General features: G+C 45.5%; 1 protein-coding gene across 1 annotated transcript in view; it reads right to left on the reverse strand.

Moving 5' to 3' along the window:
* Window positions 1-4,101: 4,101 nt before the first annotated feature.
* ppef1 (protein phosphatase, EF-hand calcium binding domain 1) overlaps window positions 4,102-25,875 on the reverse strand; it is a 65,068-nt gene continuing 43,294 nt past the window's right edge. Inside the window, exons 13-16 of the mRNA XM_052014438.1 lie at window positions 21,199-21,305; window positions 12,623-12,786; window positions 11,437-11,521; window positions 4,102-4,361 (exon numbers count right to left, since the gene is read on the reverse strand). Coding sequence (XP_051870398.1) covers window positions 4,180-4,361; window positions 11,437-11,521; window positions 12,623-12,786; window positions 21,199-21,305 — 538 coding nt within the window. The 3' untranslated portion in view covers window positions 4,102-4,179. The remainder of the gene's footprint in view (window positions 4,362-11,436; window positions 11,522-12,622; window positions 12,787-21,198; window positions 21,306-25,875) is intronic.

Genomic DNA, 25,875 nt, shown 5'->3' on the forward strand with positions numbered 1-25,875 from the left:
CCCACACCTTTTATAAATATATTAGAAGCAAATGGGTAGTCAGAGAAAGAGAAAGTCCCCTCTGGGAACAAAAGGGAAGTCTTTGGAACCAGGGAATATGTATTGTGTCCTGAGTGAATGCTTTTACATGAGTATTCACAAGGGAGAAAGATGAGGAGGATGGAGAGTTAGGGGAGGTGTCTGCTGATTGTTTCAACATGTATGTATTGTGAAAGAGGAAGTTTTGGACATGGTGACACATTAATGTGGTCAGATCCCCAGGGCCTGATGAAATCTCTCTCAGGGTATTATGGGAAGCAAGGGAGGAGATTGCTGGGGCTCTGATGGAGATTTTCGCTTCATCTTTGGCCACGGGTGAGGTACCAGAAGTCCGGAGGGCAGTTAATGTTATTCCCATATGAGAATAAGTCAGGAAACTACAGGATGGTGAGCCTTACATTGTAGTAGGGAAACTATTGAAAAAATTCTTAGGGCTAGGATTTGTGATCACTAGGAAAGGCAGAGACTGAATAGGAGTAGTCAGCATGGTTTTGTGCAGGGAGAATTCCTGCCACACTAATCTGATTTGAGTTTTTTGAGGAGGTAGCTAAGAAAATTGATGAAGGCAGGGTGGTAGACATGGTATACACAGACTTTGACAAGGCTTTTGACAGGTAGGTTCCACATGGTAGGCTAGTCCAGAAAGTTGGGTGTGTTGTCAAACTGGATCCAAAACTGGCTTGGTGATAGAAGGCAGAGGATAGTGGTGGAGGGTTGTTTTTCTGACTGAAAGTCTCTAACCAGTGGTGTGCCACAGGGATCTGTGCTGGGACCTTTGATGTTTGTAATATATGTATAACTGACTTGGATGAGAATGTAGCTGGTCTGATAACTATGTTTGCTCATGACATGAAGATTGGTGGAGTAGTAGATAGTGAAGATGTTTGTCAAAACATAGAGAAGAACCACTTCCTCTGGCAGCTTGTTCCATATACCCACCATCCTCTGCAAGAAGAAGTTGCCCATTGGGTCCTTTTAAATCTTTCCCCTCTCACCTTAAACTTGTGCCCTCTAGTTTTAAACTCCCATACCCTGGGAAAAAGACTGTGTGCATTCACCCAATCTATGGCCCTCATGATTTTATACACCTCTATAAGATCACCCCTTAGTCTCATACGCTCCAAGGAATAAAGTCCTGGCCTGCCCAACCTCTTGCTATAACTCAGGCCCTTGAGTCCTGGCAACATTCTCGTAAATCTTCTTTGCACTCTTTCCAGTTTTATAACATCTTTTCTATACAGGGTGTCCAAAACTGAACACAATACTTCGAGTGCGGCCTCAACAACATCTTGCACAACTGCCTCACATCCCAACTCTTATACTCGATGCACTGACTGAAGGCCAGCATGTCAAATGCCTTCTTCACCACCCTGTCTACCTGTGATGCCACTTTCAGGGAAACATGTACTTGTATATTACAGCCCTTGGGACCCAACAATGAATTCAAAAATTTCAGATAACCATCCCTTCCTGTTGGTGTTAGAACTGGCGAATTCTGATGAAAGGTCATCAGCCTGTGGCATTAGCTCCACTCTTCTCTCTCCACAGACAGTCCCCGACCTACTGAGTATTTCTAGCCATCTCTCTTTTTTTCAGGTTTCCAGCAGTGTCAGTATTTCAGCTCTGCCGTTGCTTTCTTCCCTCTCTGCTTTTCTCATTCACCTCTTGCTGATTAACAAGCCTTCACACATATTTTGCATCAGTCTCCATTCTACTGTAGACAGTCCCTGTGTCACTCCACCCATCTCCCCTCTCTGCAGTCTAATACCCGTCTGTTCTCTAACTTTTCCTAGTTCTAATGAAAGGTCGTCAAGCTGACATTATCTCTGTTTCTCCTTCCACAGATGCTGCCTGAGTACCTCCAGCAATTTCTCTTTTTGAAGAGGAAAGTTTTGAATCCAGTCTTAGGGTTGCAACAATGGAAAGCCATTAATAATCAGCAAAGACTTGTTAGTGGTCAGTGTAACCATGGACCTGTGGCCAGCAATTCTATTGCTCTCTTTGGCCACTGAGGCTTTGTTTCACTAGCTCAGCCCTTCATAAGCTCGGCATCATTTTAGAGCTGAGCTGTCAGCCGATATCACATCTCTCTGCACATCTATTGCCTTTGTCACCCCAGATATACTTTTGCCAAAACTCCCCTGGGCAGCCTCACATTCACACACACGTAATCTCTTCATCCAGCTACCCATACACTAACTCACACCTTTTACAGCATGGAGACAGGCCTTGCGGCCCACTAGATCCATACTGACTATCAGCCACCCATTTAACACTAATCCTACACTAATCCCATTTTATTTTCCTCACATTCCCACTGAGTTTTACCACTCTTCTATACATTAGGGGCATTTTAGAGTGACTGAACCTAATGACCGGCACATTTTTGGGGTGTGGGGGAACCCTCAAAGGGAGAACATGAAGACTTCACACAGACAGCACCTGAGGTCAGAATTGAACCCAGGTTTCCAGAGCTGTGAGGCAGCGGCTCTACCAGCTGTGCCACAGAGCCACCCTTGTCCATTCATCACTTCCTGGCTGTGCATTGGTTCCCAAACTGGCAATGCCTCATTTACCTGGATGCTGCCTGGATGGGAGAGCATGTCTTATTAGGATAGGTTGAGTGAGCTAGGGCTTTTCTCTTTGGAGAGAAGGAGGATGAGAGGTGACTTGATAGAGGTGTACAAGATGATAAGAGGCATAGATCGAGTGGACAGTCAGACACTTTTTCCCAGGGCGACAATGGCTAACATGAGGGGACATAATTTTAAGGTGATTGGAGGAAGGTATAAAGGGGATGTCAGGGGTAAGTTTTTTACACAGGGAGTGGTGGGTGCGTGGAATGCACTGCCGGCAGGGGTTGTGGGGGCAGATCCATTAGGGACATTTAAGAGACTCTTAGATAGACACATGAATGATAGAGAAATGGGGGGCTATGTGGGAGGGAAGTGTTAGATAGATCTTAGAGCAGGATAAAATGTCGGCACAACATTGTGGGCCGAAGGGCCTGTATTGTGCTGTAACGTTCTATGTTCTAATGTGTTCATGTCTGAATTCAAATCGCTCTGTCCTACATTTCTCTCAAACCTCTCCAGCCCAACAATTTGGCAAGGAATTTGTGTTATACTAACACAGGCCCCTCATGCATGCTCGCTTTTCATTGGTGATGGTCTTGCCTGGAACCCCCCTCCCACCACCCCCCAAACCTTAACACTTTCACAGTTACCTCCCTTCCTTCAAGATGCCTTTTGAAACCCAACTCTTTGACCAATCTCCAGCTCTCCTAACCTGATATGGCCGTATTGGGTTCAGTGTCATATTTCTGTGTGTTTACCAGCCCATGCCCTCATTTTTAAATGTGCTTTATAATTGCAAGCTGCAAATCCAACATCCATAGAGTCATAGAGCACGGAAACAGGCCCTTTGGCCCAACTTGTCCATACCGACCAAGATGCCTAATCCTATTTGCCTGCATTTGGCCCATATCCCTCTAAACCTTCCCTATCCATGTACCTAATTAAATGTCTTTTAAATGTTGTACTTGTACCTACCTCAACCACTTCCTCTGGCAGCCCGTTCCATATACCCACCACCCTCTGTGTGAAGAAGTTTCCTCTTAGGTCCCTTTTAATCTTTCCCCTCTCACCTTAACCCCCTTAAGACTTTTAGACTCCCCTACCCTGGGGAAAAGATTGACCATCCACCTTATCTATACTCCTCATGATTTTATACACCTCTATAAGATCATCCCTCAGCATCCTACACTCCAGGGGGAACAGACCCAGCCTATCCAGTAACTCCTTATGCCCCCCGCTCCTGGTAGAAACATCCTTGTGAATCCACTTTCATCTTCAATACTCATTCATACCACAGACAGCTGACATCCATCTGAAGGAAACACACACATCCCCACTTGCTGGTGTGAATATTCTACTACTGTTCAGTAGTCAGATAAAGCAAAGCAGAAACACAAGATATTTTGGAACTGTATTTCCCTATTTATTACAAGAATGATATTTATATTACAGATACATTAAATTGAAGGTGTCAGACAGGCTTGGAGTTAAATCTGAAGTTGGGCAAACGCTGCTTTTTCAGGCCAATGTTCTTCCACAGTATTTACAGTCACTGTTTACAGTTTTACTTGCTGCCCTTCTGCACCAAGCGGAAAGCCTCCAGAAATTCATTGAAGTCTATGCTGCCATCATTGTTGATGTCAATACTCCGGGCCAGGTCATCCACAGACTGGTCATCCAGATGGATGTGCAGATGGGAACTGAAGAGTTTCCAGGTCTGCCGGAATTCCTCCATGGAGATCAATCCTGGTGGGAGAGAGCGATGCATAACAGGCAGGCACACAGGACATGCCAGTATATCCTTACAGCTTTCAATACCATGCCCGATTCATATGTACTGTAGTTGGCATCTCATAATGAAGGTAATCCTGTCAAGGTGGTCTCAATGACAATACTAATAACCAGTGCCAATCAGCATGTGGAGACCCAGAGACTGCGGACATTAGAATCTGGAGCAACAAACAATCTGCTTGAGGAACTCAGTGGGTCGAGTAGCATGTGGGAGGAAAGGAATTGTCGATGCTTCAGGTCGAAACCCTGCATCAACGATTCCTTCCCCTCCCACAGATGCTGTTCGACCCTTCTCTTATGGACCCTACATCTGGCACCACTCCTAAGCCTCTACTTCCTCAGAAGGCTAAGGAGATTCAGCATGTCCCCGATGACCCTCACCAATTTTTTACAGATGCATCATAGAAAGCATTCTATATGGATGCATCACAGCTTGGTATGGCAACTGTTCTGCCCAAGACTGCAATAAATTTCAGAGAGTTGAGAACACAGCCCAGTCTATCACCGAAACCAGCCTCCCCTCCATTGACTCTGTCTATACTTCCCGCTGTCTCAGAAAAGCAGCCAACAGACCCTTCCCACCCCAGTCATTTTCTCTTCTCCCCCCTTTCATTGGGCAGAAGGTACAAAAGCTTGATAACACATACCACCAGGCTCAAGAACAGCTTCTTTCCTACTGTTATCAGACTCTTGAATGGACCTCTTGTACAATAAAGATGAACTCTCGACCTCTTGACTGACGAAGTCATGGCCTTTGCACCTTATTTGTCTACCTGCACTGCACTTTCTCTGTAACTGCAACACTAGTTATTGTGTTATAACTATAGAACACAATGCATTCTGTTATTGTTTTTCCTTTTGTACTACCTCGATGTACTTATGTATGTCATGACCTGCCTGGATGGCATGCAAACAAAAGCTTTTCACTGTATCTCAGTAAATGTGACAATAAACCTATTACTCATCACCAATTAAGCAAAGAAGCAATAACTAGAGCAACAATGCTACACCACCACTGAACGGCTTTAGGATTCCAGTAAACTTCGTAGGATGGCAGCGTTTTGGTGAATTATGGATTTTGACATCCACTTCCAACACCACCGCCAAGGTGCGGACTCTGTTGCACAAGTACACTGAGGAACACTCCCCTTGCATGGGCTTCTAGAATATGGAGTGTTGCTGAAGCAGCACATCCTGACCTCACCAACCCTGCTTCCATCAAAGAGGCACATGTAGAGGATGCACCAGGTCTGGACAACAATCAGACCAAAGTTTACAGCTGCCTGTGTGAATACTGTGCTGTCTGAGTGCCACTCACAACAGGAATACATTTGTGGGCAGTTGTAGATATGGGCGGAGAAATGGCAGATGGACTTTAATCTGAGCAAGTGTGAGGCATTGCACTTTAGGAGATCAAATATAAGTGGAAAGTATGCAGTTAATGGTAGGACTCATAACAGCACTGATGTATAGAGGGATCAAGTCCATAGCTCTCTCAAAGTGGCCACGCAAGTATATAGGGTGGTAAAGAAGGCATATAGCATGCTTGTCTTCATTGGTCAGGGCATTGAGGATAAGAGTCAGGAAGACATGCTGCAGTTGTATAAAACTTTGGTTAGGCCACATTTGGAGTATTGTGTGCAGTTCGGGTTACCCCATTATAGGAAGGATGTGGAGGCTTTGAAGAGGGTGTGGAAGAGGTTTACCAGGATGCTGCCTGGATTAAAGAGTATTAGATATAAGGTGAGGTTGGACGGCTGTCACAGCTGCAGAAAAGGTGGACGTCATGGAGGGACTGTCTATGGAGTTTCTGTGGGTGGAGGTTAGGAACAGGAAGGGGTCAATAACTTTACTGGGTGTTTATTTTAGGCTGCCCAATAGTAACAGGGATATAGAGGAGCAGATAGGGAAGCAGATCCTAGAAAGGTGTGATATTAAACAGAGTTGTTGTGATGGGAGATTTTAATTTCCCAAACATCGACTGGCATCTCCATACAGTGAGGGGTTTAGATGGGGTGGAGTTTGTTAAGTGTGTTCAGGAAGGGTTCTTGACACAATATGTAGATAAGCCTACAAGAGGAGAGGCTGTGCTTGATTTGGTATTGGAAAATGAACCTGGTCAGATGTCAGATCTCTCAGTGGGAGAGCATTTTGGAGATAGTGATCATAATTCTATCTCCTTTATGATAGCATTAGAGAGAGATAGGAACAGACGGACTAGAAAGGTGTTTACTTGGAGTAAAGGGAATTATGAAGCTCTCAGGCAGGAGATTGGAAGCTTAAATTGGGAACAGATGTTCTCAGGGAAAAGTATGGAGGAAATGTGACAAATATTCAGGGGATATTTGTGTGGAGTTCTGCATAGGCATATTCCAATGAGACAGGAGAGTCACGAGAGGATACAGGAACCGTGGTGTACAAAGGCTATAATAAATCTAGTCAAAAGGAAAAGAAAAGCATACAAAAGGTACAGAGAGCTAGGTAATGTTAGAGATCTGGAAAAGTATAAGGCTAACAGGAAGGAGCTTAAGAAGGAAATTAGGAGAGCCAGAAGGGGACATGAGAAGGCCTTGGTGGGCAGGATTAAGGAAAACCCCAAGGCATTCTACAAGTATGTGAAGAGCAAGAGGATAAGATGCGAAAGAATAGGGCCTATCAAGTGCAGCAGTGGGAAAGTGTGTATGGATCCGGAAGAAATAGCGGAGGTACTTAATGAATACTTTACATCAGTATTCACTAATTGGAAAAGATCTGGGTGATTGTAGTGGCTGAAAAGCTTGAGCATGTAGATATTAGGAAAGAGGAGGTGATGGAACTTTTGGAAAGCAACAAGTTGGATAAGTTACCGGGACCGGATGGGATGTACCCCAGGCTGCTGTGGGAGGTGAGGGAGGAGATTGTGGAGCCCCTGATGATGATCTTTGCATCATCAATGGAGACAGGAGAGGTTCCAGGAGATTGGAGGGTTGTAGATGTTGTTCCCTTATTCAAGAAAGGGAGTAGAGATAGCCCAGGAAATTATAGACCAGTGAGTCTTACTTCACTGGTTGGTAAGCTGATGGAGAAGATCCTGAGAGGCAGGATTTATGAAGATTTGGAGAGGTATAATATGATTAGGAATAGCTAATGCTATTCATGGTATTCATGCTATTCATGCCTTGACATGGCTTTGTCAAGGGCAGGTCCTGCCTTACGAGCCTGATTGAATTTTTTGAGGATGTGACTAAACACATCGATGAAGGGAGAGTGGTGGATGTAGTGTATATGGATTTCAGCAAGGCGTTTGATAAGGTACCCCATGCAAGGCTTATTGAGAAAGTAAGGAGGCATGGGATCCAAGGGGATATTGCAATGTGGATCCAGAACTGGCTGGCCCACAGAAGGCAAAGAGTGGTTGTTGAAGGGTCGTATTCTGAGTGGAGGTCGGTGACCAGTGGTGTACCTCAGGGATCTGTTCTGGGACCCTTACTCTTTGTGATTTTTATAAACGACCTGGATGAGGAAGTGGAGGGATGGGTTAGTAAGTTTGCTGATGACACAAAGGTTGGATGCGTTGTAGATAGTATAGAGGGCTGTCAGAGATTACAGCAGGACATAGATAGGATGCAAAGTTGGGCTGAGAAGTGGCAGATGCAGTTCAACCCAGATAAGTGTGAAGTGGTTCATTTTGGTAGGTCAAATATGATGGCAAAATATAGTATTAATGGTAGGACTCTTGGCAGTGTGGAGGATCAGAGGGATCTTGGGGTCCGAGTCCATAAGACGCTCAAAGCAACTGTACAGGTTGACTCTGTGGTTAAGAAGGCATATAGTGTAGTGTCCTTCATCAATCGGGGAATTGAATTTAGGAGCCGAGAGGTATTGTTGCAGCTATATGGGACCCTGGTCAGACCCCACTTGGAGTATTGTGCTCAGTTCTGGTTGCCTCACTGCAGGAAGGATGTGGAAGTCATAGAAAGGGTGCAGAGGAGATTTACAAGGATGCTGCCTGGAATGTGGAGCATGCCTTATGAAAGTAGGTTGAGGGAACTCGGCTTTTTCTCCTTGGAGTGACAGAGGATGAGGGGGGACCTGATAGAGGTATATAAGATGATGAGAGGCATTGATCGGATAGATAGTCAGAGGATTTTCCCCAGGGCTGAACTGGTTGCCACAAGAGGACGTAGGCTTAAGGTGCGGGGGAGCAGGTATAGGGGAGATGTCAGGGGTAAGTTTTTTACTCAGAGAGTGGTGAGTGCGTGGAATGGGCTACCAGTAACGGTGGTGGAGGCGGATATGATAGAGTCTTTTAAGAGACTTTTGGATAGGTACATGGAGCTGAGAAAAATAGAAGGCTATAGGTAAGCCTAGTAATTTTTAAGGTAGGGACATGTTTGGCACAGCTTTGTGGGCCGAAGGGCCTGAATTGTGCTGTAGGTTTTCTATGTTTCTAACTTGGGTTGTTTTCTCTGGAGCATCAGAGGCTGAGGGAGACCTGATAGAAGTTTATAAAATTATAACAGGCAGTCCCTGTTATTAAATAGGCATTACAATAGGGTAGACAGTCATAATCTTTTTCCTAGGATAGAAATGTCAAATACAAGAGAGCAGAGCTTTAAGGTGAGAGGGGGAAAGTTTAAAGGGGATGTGTGGGCTAAGTTTGTTTTACACCAAGAGAGATTGGTGCCTGGAACGAGCTGCCAGGGATAGTAGTGGAAACAGATATGATAGTGGTGTTTAAGAGGCATTTAGACAGGCACATAAACAGACAGAGAATGGAGGGATACAGACTACGTGCAGACAGATAGGATTAGTTTAATTTGGCATCATGGTCAGCACAGACATGGTGGGCCGAAGGGCCTGTTCCTGTGCTGTACTGTTCTAAGTTCCCCTGCCATTGTCAGACCATCCGCTGTGTCACTGCATTCCCTCATTTACCCCATGTCTGAACTGACTAACCCTGGGCTCTACAAAGTCAAGACCCTTTTGGAAGATTGAGTATCATTGCAATGAAAGGCCTGCACCATTAACAGCTTCACAGTGGGAGCAATCCATCACCCGTGTACAAGGTTCCACAAAATGGATACCAAGTCACACAGCTGCCACAACAAAGTGATTTCCTTCTTGCCTGAAACCAGAACACTTATGATCTCACAAGCTCCATATCAGCTGATGTGATCAGCAAAATCACATTGGCTTTGGCATAATCACAATAAGCTCACCTCCCCAATACATCTGGGGCCAAACATAATCACAGCATACAAGGAAAAATAGTCCACACAATGATTCATTTCCCATGTTTTTCTCCCTCTCCTTGACTCCCACAACCATGAAAACAGTAAGTTTTCATAACAAAAACAATCTTATAGTTGGGTTCTCTCACAAGGAGATAGAATTGTATCCATTTAACAAAGGTAATGTCAGCTCAGCACCATTACACCACTTTTAGTAAACTCTCCAAATTTTCTTCCTGTTTCTACACAGTATTCACTGATGGAACACCATGAGGCCATAAGACATAGGAGCAGAATTAGGCCATCCGGCCCATCAAGTCTGCTCCGCCATTCAATCATGGCTGATATTTTTTTGCAACCCCATTCTCCCACCTTCTCCCTGTAACCCTTAACCCCATTACCAACCAAGAACCTATCAATCTCTGCCTTAAATTCACCCAATGATTTGACCTCCACAGCCCTTCATGGCAACAAATTCCACAGATTCACCACCCTCTGGCTGAAGAAATTCCTCCTCATCTCAGTTCTAAAGGGACATCCCCTTATTCTGAGGCTGTGCCTTGAACACTCTTCCCTTGGAGAGACAGTAGATGTTCTTTGGAAATGGTTGGACTAGCTGGGGATGGGCAGTAGTGGTCTGGAGCTAGCAACTTGTGGGACAAGTGTGACGGCATGCTCGGACTGTTGGTGCTGAGAGTGTGAATGCAGATTCTAGCTCCACAGATCCACGGGCTCAGGCACCAGAGGGCCTTCCAATCTGCACCACTGCTATCACATGGCTGGCTTTGGAGATTGTCTCCTCAGTGCTAGTCTTCACACTGGTGTTGGCTGATGCCTGGAAAAATCATAGAAAAATTCACAACACAAAAGGAAGCCAGTCCATATGACATAGAAGACTATTCAGCCCATTGAGTCTATGCCGGCTCTCCAAGCCAATCCATCCTTCCACTTATTTCCCTGTAATCTATTCTCTCTCACACTCCCATCAACACCCGCCAGATTCTCCCACCCACCTTCACACTAAGAGCAATTTACAGTGGCCAACTGATCTACTAACCTTTACATTGTTGGGATGTGGAACACCCGAGGGAAACCCACATGGTCACAGGGACAATGTGAAAACACACAGACAGCACCTGAGATCAGGACTGAACCTGAGTCTCCAGAGCTGTGAGGCAGCGGTTCCTAACCACTGTGCCTCCATGCCACCCAACAACTCTCTGCAGGTGAAGAAGAGGTATACGACCTTCATTTTGTGTGGGTCACTGTATTTATTGTTGTATTTATTTTTACAATATATACTGTTTAGTCTCTGAGCTTCATGTGAGCAAGGAATTTCATTGCACCCTGGTATGACAATAAACTAACTTGAATCTGAATCCTAATCCCAGCACTGAGTCTGTAACCCTGCAGGTCAACAGCTCTTCAAGTCCACATCCAGGTCCTGTCTAAATGTGATGAGGGTTTTTGTCTCCCTCTCCAGAGTGTCCCTAACCCCACAACCCTCTAGATGAAAAAAAATCCTCCCCTCCCCTTTACAGGTAATTCTTGAACCAACTATTTTAAATCTCTGCCCTGGATTTGACCCATCTACTAAGGGAAATAGATCCCTCCTATTTAGACATCCAGGTCCGCATATACACCAGTTAAGGCTCCCTCAGATCTTCCATGCCACAGAAAACAAATTTCCAGTTTGTACTTGATTACAAGTTCTTCAAACCTTTATATACCAGCACAATCTCCACACAATCCAAGACACTATTAATTTAATGAATCAGTTTTAAATATGAACAATAAGAAGAGTTGCTTCCATTTACCTGAGTGATCCTTATCAATTATTCCAAAGATGATTTCCAGGTCTGCACGATGCCTGTACATGGCTTCAATCAAGTTTGGTTGAACCTGTATATCAAAGTCAATCAGTTAAAGCAATTTGACTTCAGTGCTTCAAACACTTTCGAGTACAGGTCCTCCCCAGGTTACAAACTCTTGACCTATGTAGAGCCTGTAGATATGGTTGAGGGGTTGGGAGACTGGCGGGGTGGATTTGCCAGCTGCTGCAGGGCTGCAGGCATCTTCTGCTGGGTTGAAATTATGTTCATGGCCGCATTTCTGACACGCAAACTGTTCCAGTTACAGACAGAATCCTGCTGTAACCTGGAGGACATTTAATGGGATAACTGACCTTCTGTTGATGTGGTGACTTGTCCTCAGTGGATTTGGATTGCTCTGGCTGTCAGTTCTATGCCTTGCAAAGTCACATGCCCCAGGGTTACTGCAGTAATAAAGTAAGGGGACAAATGGCCAGAATTCTGGACCATTGATCCAGGGAGATAAACTCAAGTCTCACCCATGGCAGCTGGGGAATTTGTGTAAATAACTCAGTTTGGAAATACACAAAAACTAGCTTGTCTCAGTAACTGTATTCAAGCTACAGGATTGTCAGAATCATGCCTGGTTCACTGACACTGACAGTGAAGGAACCTGCTGTCCAGACTTGGAATGACTCTAGACACACCAACGTGGTTTACTCTTAACTGCCTCTTCAGGTGCAATTGGGGATGGACAACAAATGCTGGTGCTGCCAAAGGTGTCCCGTGGGAAAATAAATAAAGATATTGCATTGCTCACCTGCCATATGCTGGCTCAGTAACCATTGCAGCACAAGCAGAAGCAGTTCAATGTGTGACTAACACCAGGCGTTAGTTTGAGGAGCGCAGATTAATTTGACAGGGCTTGTATTGGAGCAGGATTGCATAAGAATTGCTGTCACCAGCTGCTCTAGACACACCCAGTATTAAAGCCCAATGCCCCTGCTGCCTATTCTGATGAGCAGTGAAAGTCCAACTGAAAATTGTGTTTACAATCAGCACCCCCGGCACCCGATGGCTCAATGGAGCTGACTTGCTGAGCTTACATGTATAAAGTTTATTTGTAATCTGGTGCACGCTCCCAATGCCAAGTACTGAAATGTCAAATCCTTCTGATTGGCTTCTATTTTACCTCTTTCATAGGCTGCTCAATCTGAAGGTATTCAAAAGTTGAGAGGTAATCCACACTGCCATCAGCATTGGTCCGCACCAGTCGAGGCCGTATGGTCCTCCAAGGCAGGTTTAAATGGAGCACAGAATTCACAGCCAAGGCCCACTGACTGAGTGAAATCTTCCCTGGAAAATCACACAGGGAAGATAAAAGGTCCAAGATTTTACTTAAAGTCAAGTTGAGTGGTCAAGTTTGAAGTTCTTCTGCTGCCTTTGACAAGGTTGTCTGTATCATCCTTATCCATCTTCCAACTCACCGTCCAGCTTTAAGGACATCATTAAGCTGGAAGCAGTGGAAGGAAGATTTATGAGAATGTTACCAGGACTCGAGGGCCTGAGTTATAGGGAAAATTTGGGTAGGCTAGGGCTTTATTCCTTGGAGCGCAGGAGACTGAGGGTTGGCCATATTGAAGTGTATAAAATCATGAGGGGCATAGATAGGGTGAATATACACAGTCTTTTTCCCAGGTTGAAGGTGAGAGAAGAGACATTTAAAAGGGACCTGATGGACAACTTTTTCCACACAGAGGGTAGTCCATATGTGGAACAAGCTGCCAGAGAAAGTAGTTGAGGTAGGTACCAAAACAACATTTAAGAGACATTTGGATAAGTACATGGATGGGAAAGGTTGAGAGAGACATGGGCCAAACACAGGCAAATGGGACTAGCTTAGATGGACACTTTGGTTGGCATGGACGAGTGGGGCTGAAGGGCCTGTTTCCGTGCTGTATGACTCTATGAGTCAGTGGGACCAAGCTCACCTGATTCCATTCTTATCCACCCAGCCAATTCCATTACTCAAGGATCTATCCTGAACAACATATCTCCCTGTAACCTATTTCTCACCCACAGGCTACTCAACAGCGACATCACCTGAAGATGGGAAAGATTCAACAGGCCTCAAGCTGACTACCACCTCTTTTCACCCCTCCACTCCCTCTGATTTGACTCAATGCTTGTCCATCACCCAGAACTGGAGAAAAAAAGGTTCCTCCTGCTAATTACTGGGAAGTCTGAAGCCAGGCTGTTCATGCCCTAGTCTCATATTTGCCGTCATTGGCCTTCTTGTGTGGGCATCACCTCACCTTCCATCATCCTGAGCCCTTTGTTGCCCCCACCTATCACCTCCCAGCCTCTGTCGCTATTTCCTCTCTCTCCTCCTCCAGCTGCCTATCACTCCTCCTCACCCGGATTCACCTATCGCCTGCCAGCTCTTGCACCACCCCTCCCCTCACCTCTTTATACTGACTATCCCCCCCTCAGTTCAGATGGTCTTGACACATCGACTGTCCACTTCCATCCATAGATGGCTTCCAGCGTCTTCTGTGTTGCTCCAGAGTCAAAGTCAAGTTTATTGTCATTTGCACAAGTACATGTGCAAATGACAATGAAAAATTTACTTGATGAATGAAAAACGAACAATTTACTTGACAATGAAAAATGAAAAACTTATTTGCAGCAGCATCACAGGCACATAGCATCATACAGCAGCATTCACAAGGAAAACATAAATTATAAACAATTTTCTGCAAACTATCCACAACCAACTCATAACAATTTTCATAGAATCATAGAACAGAACAGCACAATACAGGCCCTTCGGCCCACCATGTTGTGCCAACCTTTAAACCTCGCCTAAGACTATCTGACCTCTACCTCCCCCATATCCCTCTATTTTAAATTCCTCCATATGCTTATCTAGCAATCTCTTGAATTTGACCAACGTACCTGCCTCCACCACCGCCCCAGGTAGCGCATTCCATACCCCAGCCACTCTCTGGGTAAAAAACCTTCCTCTAATATCTCCATTGAACTTCCCACCCATTACTTTAATGCCATGCCGTCTTGTATTGAGCATTGATGCCCTGGGAAAGAGGCGCTGGCTGGCTACTCTATCTATTCCTCTGAATATTTTGTACACCTCTATCACGTCTCCGCTTATCCTCCTCCTCTCCAATGAGTAAAGCCCTAGCTCCCTTAGTTGCTCCTCATAATCCATACTCTCTAATCCAGGCAGCATCCTGGTAAATCTCCTCTGCACCCTTTCCAACGCTTCCACATCTTTCCTATAATGAGGTGACCAGAACTGGACACTACTCTAAGTGTGGTCTAACCAGAGTTTTGTAGAGCTGCATCATTACATTGCGGCTCCTAAACTCGATCCCACAACTTATGAATGCTAACATCCCTGGTCCCTGGTCAGACCCCACTTGGAGTACTGTGCTCAGTTCTGGTCGCCTCACTATAGGAAAGATGTGGAAGCCATAGAGAGGGTGCAGAGGAGATTTACAAGGACGCTTCCTGGGATGCGGAGCATGCCTTTTGAAAGCAGGTTGAGGGAACTCAGCCTTTTCTCCTTGGAGAGACAGAGGATGAGGGGGGACCTGATAGAGGTGTGTAAGATGATGAGAGGTATTGATAGGGTAGATAGTCAGAGGCTTTTCCCCAGGGCTGAATTGATGGCCACAAGAGGACACAGGTTTAAGGTGCTGGGTAGTAGGTATAGAGGAGATGTCAGGGGTAAGTTTTTCACTCAGAGAGTGGTGAGTGCGTGAAATGGGCTGCCGGTAATTGTGGTGGAGGCTGATACGTTAGGGTCTTTCAAGAGACGGTTAGATCGGTATATGGAGCTGAGTAAAATAGAGAGCTATGGGTAAGCCTAGTAATTTCTAGGGTAGGGACATGTTCGGCACAGCTTTGTGGGCCGAAGGGCCTGAATTGTGCTGTAGTTTTTCTATGTTCTATGTTCTATCCCATACACTTTCTTAACTACCCTATCCACCTGTGAAGCAACTTTCAGGGATCTGTGGATATGAACCCCCAGATCCCTCTGCTCCTCCACACTACCCAGAATCCTGCTATTAACTTTGTATTCTGCCTTGGAGTTTGTCCTTCCAAAGTGTACCACCTCACACTTCTCCAGATTGAACTCCATCTGCCACTTCTCAGCCCAGTTCTGCATCCTATCAATATCCCTCTGCAATCTTCGACAGTCCTCTACACTATCCACAACACCACCTACCTCTGTGTTGTCTGAAAATTTGCCAACCCACCCTTCTACTCCCTCATCCAAGTCATTAATAAAAATCACGAAAATCAGAGGTCCGAGAACCGATCCTTGTGGGACACCACTAGCCACAGCCCTCCAATCTGAAGGCACTCCCTCTACCACAACCCTCTGCTTTCTACAGGCAAGCCAATTCTGAATCCACACAGCCAAGCCTCCCTGGATCCCTTGGCCTCTGACCTTCTGAAGAAGCCTACCATGCGGAACCTTGTCAAATGCCTTACTAAAATCCATGTCGACCACATCTACTGCACTACCCTCATCAATCTGTCTGGTCACCTCCTCAAAGAACAGTATCAGGCTTGTGAGACATGATCTGCCCTTCACAAAGCCATGCTGGCTGTCCCTGATCAGACCATGATTCTCTTAATGCCCATAGATCCCAGCTCTAAGAATCCTTTCCAACAGCTTGCCCACCACAAACGTAAGGCTCACTGGTCTGTAATTCCCTGGACTATCCCTACTACCTTTTTTGAATAAGGGGACAACATTTGCCACCCTCCAATCCTCCAGTACCATTCCCGTGGACAACGAGGATTCAAAGATCCTAGCCAATGGTTCAGCAATCTCCTCCCTCGCCTCGTGGAGCAGCCTGGGGAATATTCCGTCAGGCCCCGGGGACTTATCAGCCCTAAGATTTTCTAACAGCTCTGACACATCCTCTCTCTTGATATCTACATGCTCGAGAACATTAACCTTACCAACACTGTCCTCAGCATCATCAAGACCCCTCTCCCTGGTGAATACTGAAGAGAAGTATTCATTGAGAACCTCACCCACTTCCACAGCTTCCAGGCACATCTTCCCACCTTTTTCCCTAATCGGACCTACCTTCACTCTCGTCATCCTTCTGCTCTTCACATAAGTGAAACAAGCCTTGGGATTTTCCTTAACCCTACTCGCCAAGGCCTTTTCATGTCCCCTTCTTGCTCTCCTCAGCCCCTTCTTCAGTTCCTTCCTTGCTACCCTATATTCCTCACGAGCCCTGTCTGATCCTTGCGGCCTACACCTTATGTATGCTGCCTTCTTCTTCCTAACTAGATGTTCCACCTCTCTTGTCAAACATGGTTCCTTCACCCTGCCATTCCTTCTCTGCCTCACCCTAACATCCTGCAAGTGATCCCTGAATAATGACCACATCTTCATAGTACATTTCCCCTCAAAAATGTCATCCCAATTTACACTCGCAAGTTCTAACCTTATAGCCTCATAATTTGCCCTTCCCCAATTAAATATCTTCCCGTCCTCTTTGCTCCTATCCTTGTCCATGACAATGCTAAAGGTTATGGAGCAGTGGTCACTGTCCCCCAAATGCTCACCCACTGAGAGATCTGTCACCTGACCCAGTTCATTACCTAATACTAGATCTAAAATGGCATTCCCTCTAGTCGGTCTGTCAACATACTGTGACAGGAATCCGTCCTGGACACACTTAACAAACTCTGCCCCGTCTAAACCTTTGGTACTGAGCAGGTGCCAATCAATATTTGGGAAGTTGAAGTCTCCCATGATAACAACCCTGTTATTCTTGCACCTTTCCAAAATCGGCCTCCCAATCTGCTCCTCAGTATCCTTGATGCTACCAGGGTGCCTATAGAATACTCTCAGTAGAGTAACTGCTCCTTTCTTGTTCCTAACTTCCACCTATACTGACTCTAGAGAGGATCCTTCTGCATTATCCACCCTTTCTGCAGCTGTAATAGTATCCCTGACCAGTAACACCACCCCTCCTCCTCTTCTCTCCCCCCCTTTCCCTTTTAAAACACTGAAATCCAGGAATATTCAGTATCCATTCCTGCTCTGATGACAGCCAAGTCTCTGCAAAAGTCACAATATCATAGTTCCATATATTTATCCAAGCTCTCAATTCATCACCCTTTCTCCTGATACTTCTTGAATTTAAGTAAATGCACTTTAGCCCATCCACCTTTCTACTTTTATACCCTATACTCTGCTTCTCTTTCCTCAAAGCTGAGATATGTTAGATCTGACTTTACTCCATGCACTTCTTCCACTGACCTATCCCTCCGGTTCCCATCCCCCTTGCAAACTAGTTTAAACTCTCCCGAACCACACTAGCAAACCTGCCTGCAAGGATATTGGTCCCCCTTGAGTTCAAGTGTAACCCATCCACTCTGTACAGGTCCCACCTTCCCTAGAAGAGATCCCAATGATCCAAAAATCTAAAACTTTGCCCCCGCACCAACTCCTCAGCCACGCATTCAACTGCCATCTCCTGCTATTCTTACCTTCACTATCACATGGTACTGGCAGCAATCCTGAGATTGCTACCCTTGAGGTCCTGTTCTTCAGCCTTCTGCCTAGCTCCCTAAACTCACTTTTCAGGACCTCATCCCCCTTCCTACCTATGTCGTTGGTACCAACATGTACCATGACTTCTGGCAGCGTTCCGTCCTGCTCAAGAATGCTGTGGACCCGATCAGAGACATCCTGGACCCTGGCACCTGGGAGGCAACATAACATCCAGATTCTACATACTATTGAGCAGTTCCACTGCACTCGCTGGCTTCTTGGGCACACAGCCTTTACATGAGTGTACCCACCTTTTAGCTTCCTTCTCTCAAGAGTCCCTTGCATTTTTCTCACCTGATAGTCAAGCACTCCTCTCCAGACAGATTGTCCCCAGACTCCCCTGTAGTGGTGACTGTGCATTGTTACCAGCTCTGCACCTCACTACACCATCGTCCCCGGAGAGAGCTGCTGCCTTCACTATGCACTCTTTCCCAGGCATTCATTCTCTCACCCTCTTAGGTTTGTTTCACATCCTCTTGTCAGAGCTGCAGGTGGTGCCCTGGTGTGGCAGTGCCTGGAGCACACAGAGATGTTATGGTGTCTCTCAGGCCTAGTGTGGGGCCAGTGCACCCCACAGCTTGAGTGTCTCCAGGATCCTAAATACACAGTGGAAACACGCAGTCTCCCTATTCAAATGGATCGATCCAATCAGTGCTCATGATAATATACACACAGCTCTGCCCCATCAGCGTGATAGGTCTGTCTCCACTGGCATCTCTCCCATAGCCTGAGTGTCCCTCCTGCAAACTCACTGAATCTCAGCGAAGAGTGTTTGTGGTATTCTCGGTACTATAATCTACCAGCATACAGCAGTCCCCATGTCTGTGCTCTTCCTGTTGTACTCCAATGATAAGGAGACTACCAATGCTCTCTCTCTCTCTCTCTGCAGACATACAGCAAATTTGATTTAATATAACTGACTCCTCCTCTTCACTCTCCAATTCCAGCCCATTCCCCAACACAACGGCTCTATACCTTTGCTCCCTTGAATCCTAGCAAGTGGTAACTGGCAATTGGTTTACTATTGTCACATGTACCAAGATACAGTGAAGAGCTTTTGTTTCCATGACAGCCAGACAGATCATTCCAAATGGGCACTACCATCCTTCATTGGGTACTGCACACCCATGTAATAATAACAAAGGACCACACTGAATACCTACTCCAAGACCAGGACAGCCAATAGCAAGACCTCCCACTTCCCCAACCAGATGATGCAGCTTTCCCACCCCTACACTCCTCCTGTTTCCCCACTGAAGGTGCTTGTGGTGTCTGTGTGACTTGGCTTTGAAGAAGGCCTCGCCACCGTTATCACTTCTGAGGGCTTAAATGATCTCGGCATGGGAGAGAAGCAGAGCCCAGGTTCACAACAGGAAGGGAGAAATGGAAATGGAAGGCAGAATGGTCATGAGAAAGTTTGGAAGGCAGAGCAAATGAAGATGGGAAAATATATGCAAAGTCAATACAGTCAATAGAGTTATACAGCATGGAAACAGGCCCTTCAGCCCAACTCGAACAAGGTGACCACCTGAGCTAGTCCCATCTATCATAAGATATAGGAGCAGAATTAGGTCATTCGTCCCATTGAGTCTGCTCCAATATTCAATCATGGCTGATTTTTTTTCAATCCCATTCTCCTGCCTTCACCCTGTAACCCTTAACCCCATTACAAACAAGAACCTATCAATCTCTGCCTTAAGTACACCCAATGACTTGGCCTTTGCCTATGTTTGACCCATATCCCTTTAAGCCTTTCCATCCATGTACCTCTCCAAAAGTCTTTTAAACATTGTACAGTAATTGTACCTGCCTCTCCCACTTCCTCTGGCAGCTCATTCCATATACCCACCACCCTCAACATGACCTTTCTTAATGATATTGAGCTAAATATGAGTGTATTCAGCAAGGCAGGTGAGCTGAAGACACTGATAATTCAGACATTTCAGCCACTGTAGGACAAGACTGCCACCACATTCCTGGTTACAGGGTTTTCAGGCTAGAGAGGGGCTAGGAAAGGAGCAGAGGTGGTAATATCGATGAAAGAAACAAACAACTATGGGAAGAAATGATATGTTCAAAGGAAAATAATTTGAAGGCAAAGAGGAAGGAGCAGGAACATCTGGCTAATTAAATAACTCCTTAAGGGACTGGTGGAGACACAATGGATTGAACAGGTTTCTGCTGTGCTAATGACTCTTTAATTCTATAACTCTACAACAAACGTGTTTGGTCTGTTTCTGCCCAAGCACAAACCCACAAGCAGAGGTTGTTCAGTACAGAATTTCAATCCTGATTTCCTCACCAAACCAAGGTCGTTGCACCTTGATTAACCGAGACTGCTTGAGAACCCACTGCAGCAGTAGAACTAAGATAGGGGAGCTTATTTTGTGTGTAAATAGTATAATGACACATAAGGTGAACCTTAATATTAATTTAAAATTAGTAAAGTATTGAATTTAAATTAGTGGAAAATACATTTTAAAACTGATCACAGGCTGATAAATGCTGGATTAATCAATAAGAAAAAGTTGCTCTATTCAAAATTCTTATAAATTTTAATTTTATAAAATTATAGAATAGATTGTCAAAATCTTTGTCCTAGGGCAAGAGTCTTTAACTAGAGGGCACAGGTTTAAGGGGAGAGGGGAGAAATTTAAAGGGGATCTGAGGGGTAAGTTTTTCGCACAGAGGGTGGTGAATATCTGGGATGAGCTCCCAGAGGAGGCAGATACTATAACAGACATTTAGACAGGTGCATGGATAGAAAAGGCATAGTGGGATACGGGTCTAATGTGGACAAATGGCATTAGCCCATTAGATAGGTATCACAATCGGCATGGATGAGGCAGGCCAAAAGGGCTTGTTTCTGTGCTGTACGATACCATGATTCCATGATTCTTATGGAGTTTGAGGTACAACAGGATGCTTGACTGGGTGAGTTGAATTGTTGTAAAGTCACGGGCAAGTGTATACATTCCACAAGTGCCAGCCGTCTAAATTACTCCATGGCACCTTAATATAAATGGGACATGCCAATTCTATGATGTGCAACATATGGATGTAGATATACACCTCCTAGAATCAATAAAACAAAACACACTAGAACAGAAACACTGGAAGGAAAAGGCCAGCGGGTTAAAGGGCCCAGCTGTTTCTACCTGTATGGTCCGGATCGTACTGTCTGAAAGCTGCAATAACTTCAGATTTATGTGCAAACAGCTTTTCACGCAAGGACTTCAGGGCAGATTCTTCAACCGCACTCACTCTTGGAAAAGAACAGAATAAGGGATTCAATTGTTCAGAAAGTTTGACAAAAAAACATCAATTTTAGACCTACAGTGTCTAAGTGACTGGGCATTAAATGTAAACTTAACCTGGGAAGTTGCTCACAGTAGCCAACATCAGTTAATGGATAATACTCTGAGTGAAACCAAGCTGTTAATGAACAATGCAGAGAGAGGGTATGTCTTTCTGCCTTCATTTTGTATGCCAAATACACATTTCTAAGAATGCTTTACAAGTGGGAACACATAAACCAAGACTTAGAAACTGCTGCATGCCTTAAAAGGGTCACTAAACCATGGAGGAGGGGGTGGTCAGTGCATGGGCTCCATTTCCAGCAACAACCATCCTCCCTGATGATAATCTATGTGCATGTGGCCCTGCTTCTCAGACACATCCTTAGCCAGGTCAGTGACATTTCTTTAATCTTTGAGCTTCTATTTTAACTAATATGACTGGAAATTCATTCCCACAGCTCCAAAATCAGGTTAACTGGGATGGAGGAACTTTGCAACCATTCTTCAATGCCCATGAGAAACTTGTTTCAGTTTATTTAGTGGGATTTTCATTCCCCTCACACACTGTAAATGATATCAACAGGAGTGCACAACACTAATTATGTCTGCAGTGAGATTTTTGTCCTCGCTGGCCTGACAGACAAGTGCCCACACAGCCACCAGCTTTCACTGGGCCTGGTTAAGTTCCAGGATAGCAGCCAGAGCTCCAGACTGCTGATCCAGAGACTAGTTCGAATCCCACCACAGGCAGCTGGGCAATTTAAATTTAAGGAACTAAATAAAGCAAAAATCCAGCAACAGCACACAACTGCCAGATAGCTGTGAAACTAGCCTGGTTCATTCTTTTCTTACCACAGGAAGAATGCCTGGACATTTGCCTGCATCCTGAGACTGCGCTCATGTCCTTACAGAGATCTTGGAAGGTGTCTCCGACCCTCTCTACTGGCCCTTCCAACCACCTGCCCTGCAACCAACAGCCTACCTGCACCCAGCGTTCTGCCCTGGTTCCTCTCACTCCTCCCCGTTCACTGCTGCAGCATCCACTGGCTTCACTCTCTGCAGTAAGCAGTATCTCAGTGGCATTTCCCTTTACCAGTGGCTGAAATGTTCACACCGACTTGTGACTAGAAATTGGATGGAGTAGCACCTGTTCTTTTTATGTGCAAGTTACACATAAGTCAAATTAACCTAGAATACAGTGACCCTGGCAACCATTTGATGTCACCCAAGAGAGTCCAGGGGATGCACAATAATCCCTCAGGCCTACCCTATCAGGATTACTTGAATCCCATGTCTCATTCCTACTGATATTGATAAACTACCTATGCTCAATAAGTAGTGATCCCCACATCTGGAAGAGACAGCTGGAGCCACCTCCTGCCAGGTTCTTTCTACCTTGGCCTGGATAGTGTCCTGGACCTCTGACAGACAGGGCGACTCTCTCGGCCTTCATCTCATCCATTAGGATGTGCAGGTTTCTTTCACTAAATCTTGGGGCTCTCTCGCTCTCCCCTGCAGCCTCCCTCTCTTCTCCATGGCAGCCAGCGAGTGCTGCTGGTATCTGGTTGCCCTGAATGCTGTGCCTTTACAGCAGGCACCTTCTTTGGACAGGAGCGCAGCAAACCATCAAAAGCTGTGTTCAGCTGAGTCTGGTCCCTTTGGGAACCATACAGGTCCCCTTCCAGCACATCTTTCGGGGTGTGAACCACACCAGAGTTGCTTCTTTTTGACCCATCTCCTGACCTTTTGTGGGGAAACCAAATGCAGCATTGAAATGCACATCCTTTTTGTTGCATTGCAGCAATCAGGAGAACTTGCAGCACACCAATGTAAATTGCTGTGCTGATCCCATTAATGTCAGTTTCAGGACAGAGTTACACAGCAGAACCCGACCACACTGTTTGGTGAAGCTTCCATTTGAAATTCTTAAACAGTGTTAGAATAATCGAAAATGCTGGTTAAATGCAGAAACATGGTGTGGAACAATTTCTAGATGACAGTCTCTTATGAGTGTTTTTATTCAACACCTTCTCATGTTCAATATTTTAGTTACCTCTTCAAAATCTGTTGTTAGGTTTGTCAGGTATAATCCACCTTCACAAATCCATGAGGATCAAGCACAAAAAACAAGCTGCTGGAGGAACTCAGCGGGTCAGGCAGCATCTGTGGAGATGAAGAGATAGTCAACGTGAAACATTGACTGTCTATTTCTCTTCACAGATGTTGACTGACCTGCTGAGTTTCTGCAGCAGCTTGTGTGTTGCTCCAGATCCCAGCATCTGCAGTCTCTTCTGTCTCTTTGTTCAACCACATCAGCCAAAATTGTCAAGTTGTCCAGTGTCCCTATCCTTAATTATAGACTCTAGTAATTTCCCAAAACAGACTGTAGGCTAACTGATCTATAATCTCTGGTTTCTGCCCCTCACCTTTCTTAAATAGAAAGGCATGATATGCAATTTTCCAATCTAAAGGAATGCTTCCTAGAAAACTTTTGGAAGATTATCCTCTGCAATATCCTCACAAACAGCTCCAATATGGAAATTATCTGGTCCTGGGGATTTATCGAGTAGCAGCACCTCCTACCTCATAGAGTCAGAGTCATGGAGAGATACAGCATGGAAACAGGCCCTTCGGACCGCTGAGTCCATGCCAGCCATCAACTACCCATTTACACTAATGCCATTTTATTCTCCCCACATCGCCACTCCCCCCAGATTCTACCTGTCACCTATGCATTAGGGGAAATTTATAGTGACCAATTAACCTACCATTCTGCATGGTTTGGGGATGTGGGAGGAAACTGGAGCACCCAGAGGAAACGAAGCACAGTCACAGGGAGAACCTGCAAACCCAGGTCTCTGGCACTGTGAGGCAGCGGCTCTACCAACTGTACCACTGCGCCACCCTACACCAAATCCCCTATGATCACATTCTCCATTATGCACCTCCTCGAAGTCTCTTACTCCTCACCTCAAACCTCTGCCATGGGGATAATTCTCCCACTATCTACCCTATCTCATTGCAGCTTTACTGTGCTTGTCCAAGGATTGTAGACAGGAGTCAAATGATGAGTAACTTCCCCACCAGTTGACCAATAGTCAACCTTTGACTTATGATGGTGGTGGTAAGGAATTGTAAAGGAATTGTAAAAATGGCGTGAAGCAACTTCTAGACTACAGTCTCTTATGAGGCGTGTAATATGACTGGATGGTCATACTAGGTACACATTGAGGGAGTGGGTACAGGAAAATGGCTATTGACATGAGGCACACACAGGACAATGCATCCAATCACTGTCACCCTCCATCATGAAGTCTTACGCTTGCTGTGCCTGCTTTTTTCTAGAAGTGGAATCAAGATGAGGCTGTCTCTCTGTGTCTAGAGAGCCCGAGTGGCCTCTCCTATGTAGCATGCACTGCAAACCAGCAATCACTTGTTCTACCTCCAGCAGCAACCTGGAAGGAGACACATGCTCAAAGATTAACAGCCACAGTCACGTCAATGGTAACAGGTACTGTGGACATTGCCTGCAGGTGATGGACTTCAGTCACTGGCCCTCTCAGGCAGTGGTCCACAATGAAGCTGGGATCAGAGCCTTGCAGCCTGAGGACCTGAGCACCACCCCCCACCGCACCCCCCCCACCCTGCTGAGCACCCTGCTCCCCCATTCTCTCCCAGCAGCAGGGTCGGATGATTCTCTCAGTCACGCTCAGTTCCCCTCAAATCCCAAAGTGCAGGCTATTCAACCAACAGTTGGGTGATGTAACCCAGCAACCTAACTGCCTAGTTCATGCTGTGTACGTGGCACTGGTTAGATGCTATGTTTTATTCCTCGTCACCTCCATCTCAAAAAGGCATCCAGAGACTATTCCCCTAGTTCTGCATATCCTCCACCAGGGAAAACATCCTCTCAGCATCCACCCTGTCAATCCCCCTCAGAATCTCATGTTCTAGTAAGATCACCTCTCATTCTTCTCAACTCCAATGAGCATAGATGTGGTCTACTCAACCTTGCTTCATACATCAACTCCTTCAACTTTGGAATCAACCTAGTGAACCTTCCCTGCACTGCCTTCCAATGTGAGTGTGGCAGTAAGCGGGCAGGTGTGAGGTGTTGCACTTTGGGAGGTCAAATACAAGGGGAGAGGATACAGTTAATGGCAGAACCTTTAACAGCATTGATGTAACAGAGGGATCTTGGGGTCCAAGTCCATAGCTCTCTGAAAGTGGCAATGCAAGTAGATGGGGTGGTAAAGAAGGCGTATGACATGCTTGCCATCATTGCTAAGGGCATAGAGTCAGGAAGTCATGATGCAGTTGTACAAAACTCTGGTTAGGTTGCATCTGGTGTATTGCATCCAGTTCTGGTTGCCCATTATAGGAAGGATGTGGAGGCTTTGGAAAGTGTTTACAAAAGGTTTACCAGGACGCTGCCTGGAGTGGAGGCTATGAGCCATAAGGAGAGGTTGGACAAATTTGGGTTGTTTTCTCTGGAGTATCAGAGGCTGAGGGGAGACCTGATAGAAGTTTATAAAA

The sequence above is a fragment of the Pristis pectinata genome, chromosome 4, assembly GCF_009764475.1.
Source record: "Pristis pectinata isolate sPriPec2 chromosome 4, sPriPec2.1.pri, whole genome shotgun sequence".
Lineage (NCBI taxonomy): Eukaryota > Metazoa > Chordata > Chondrichthyes > Rhinopristiformes > Pristidae > Pristis > Pristis pectinata.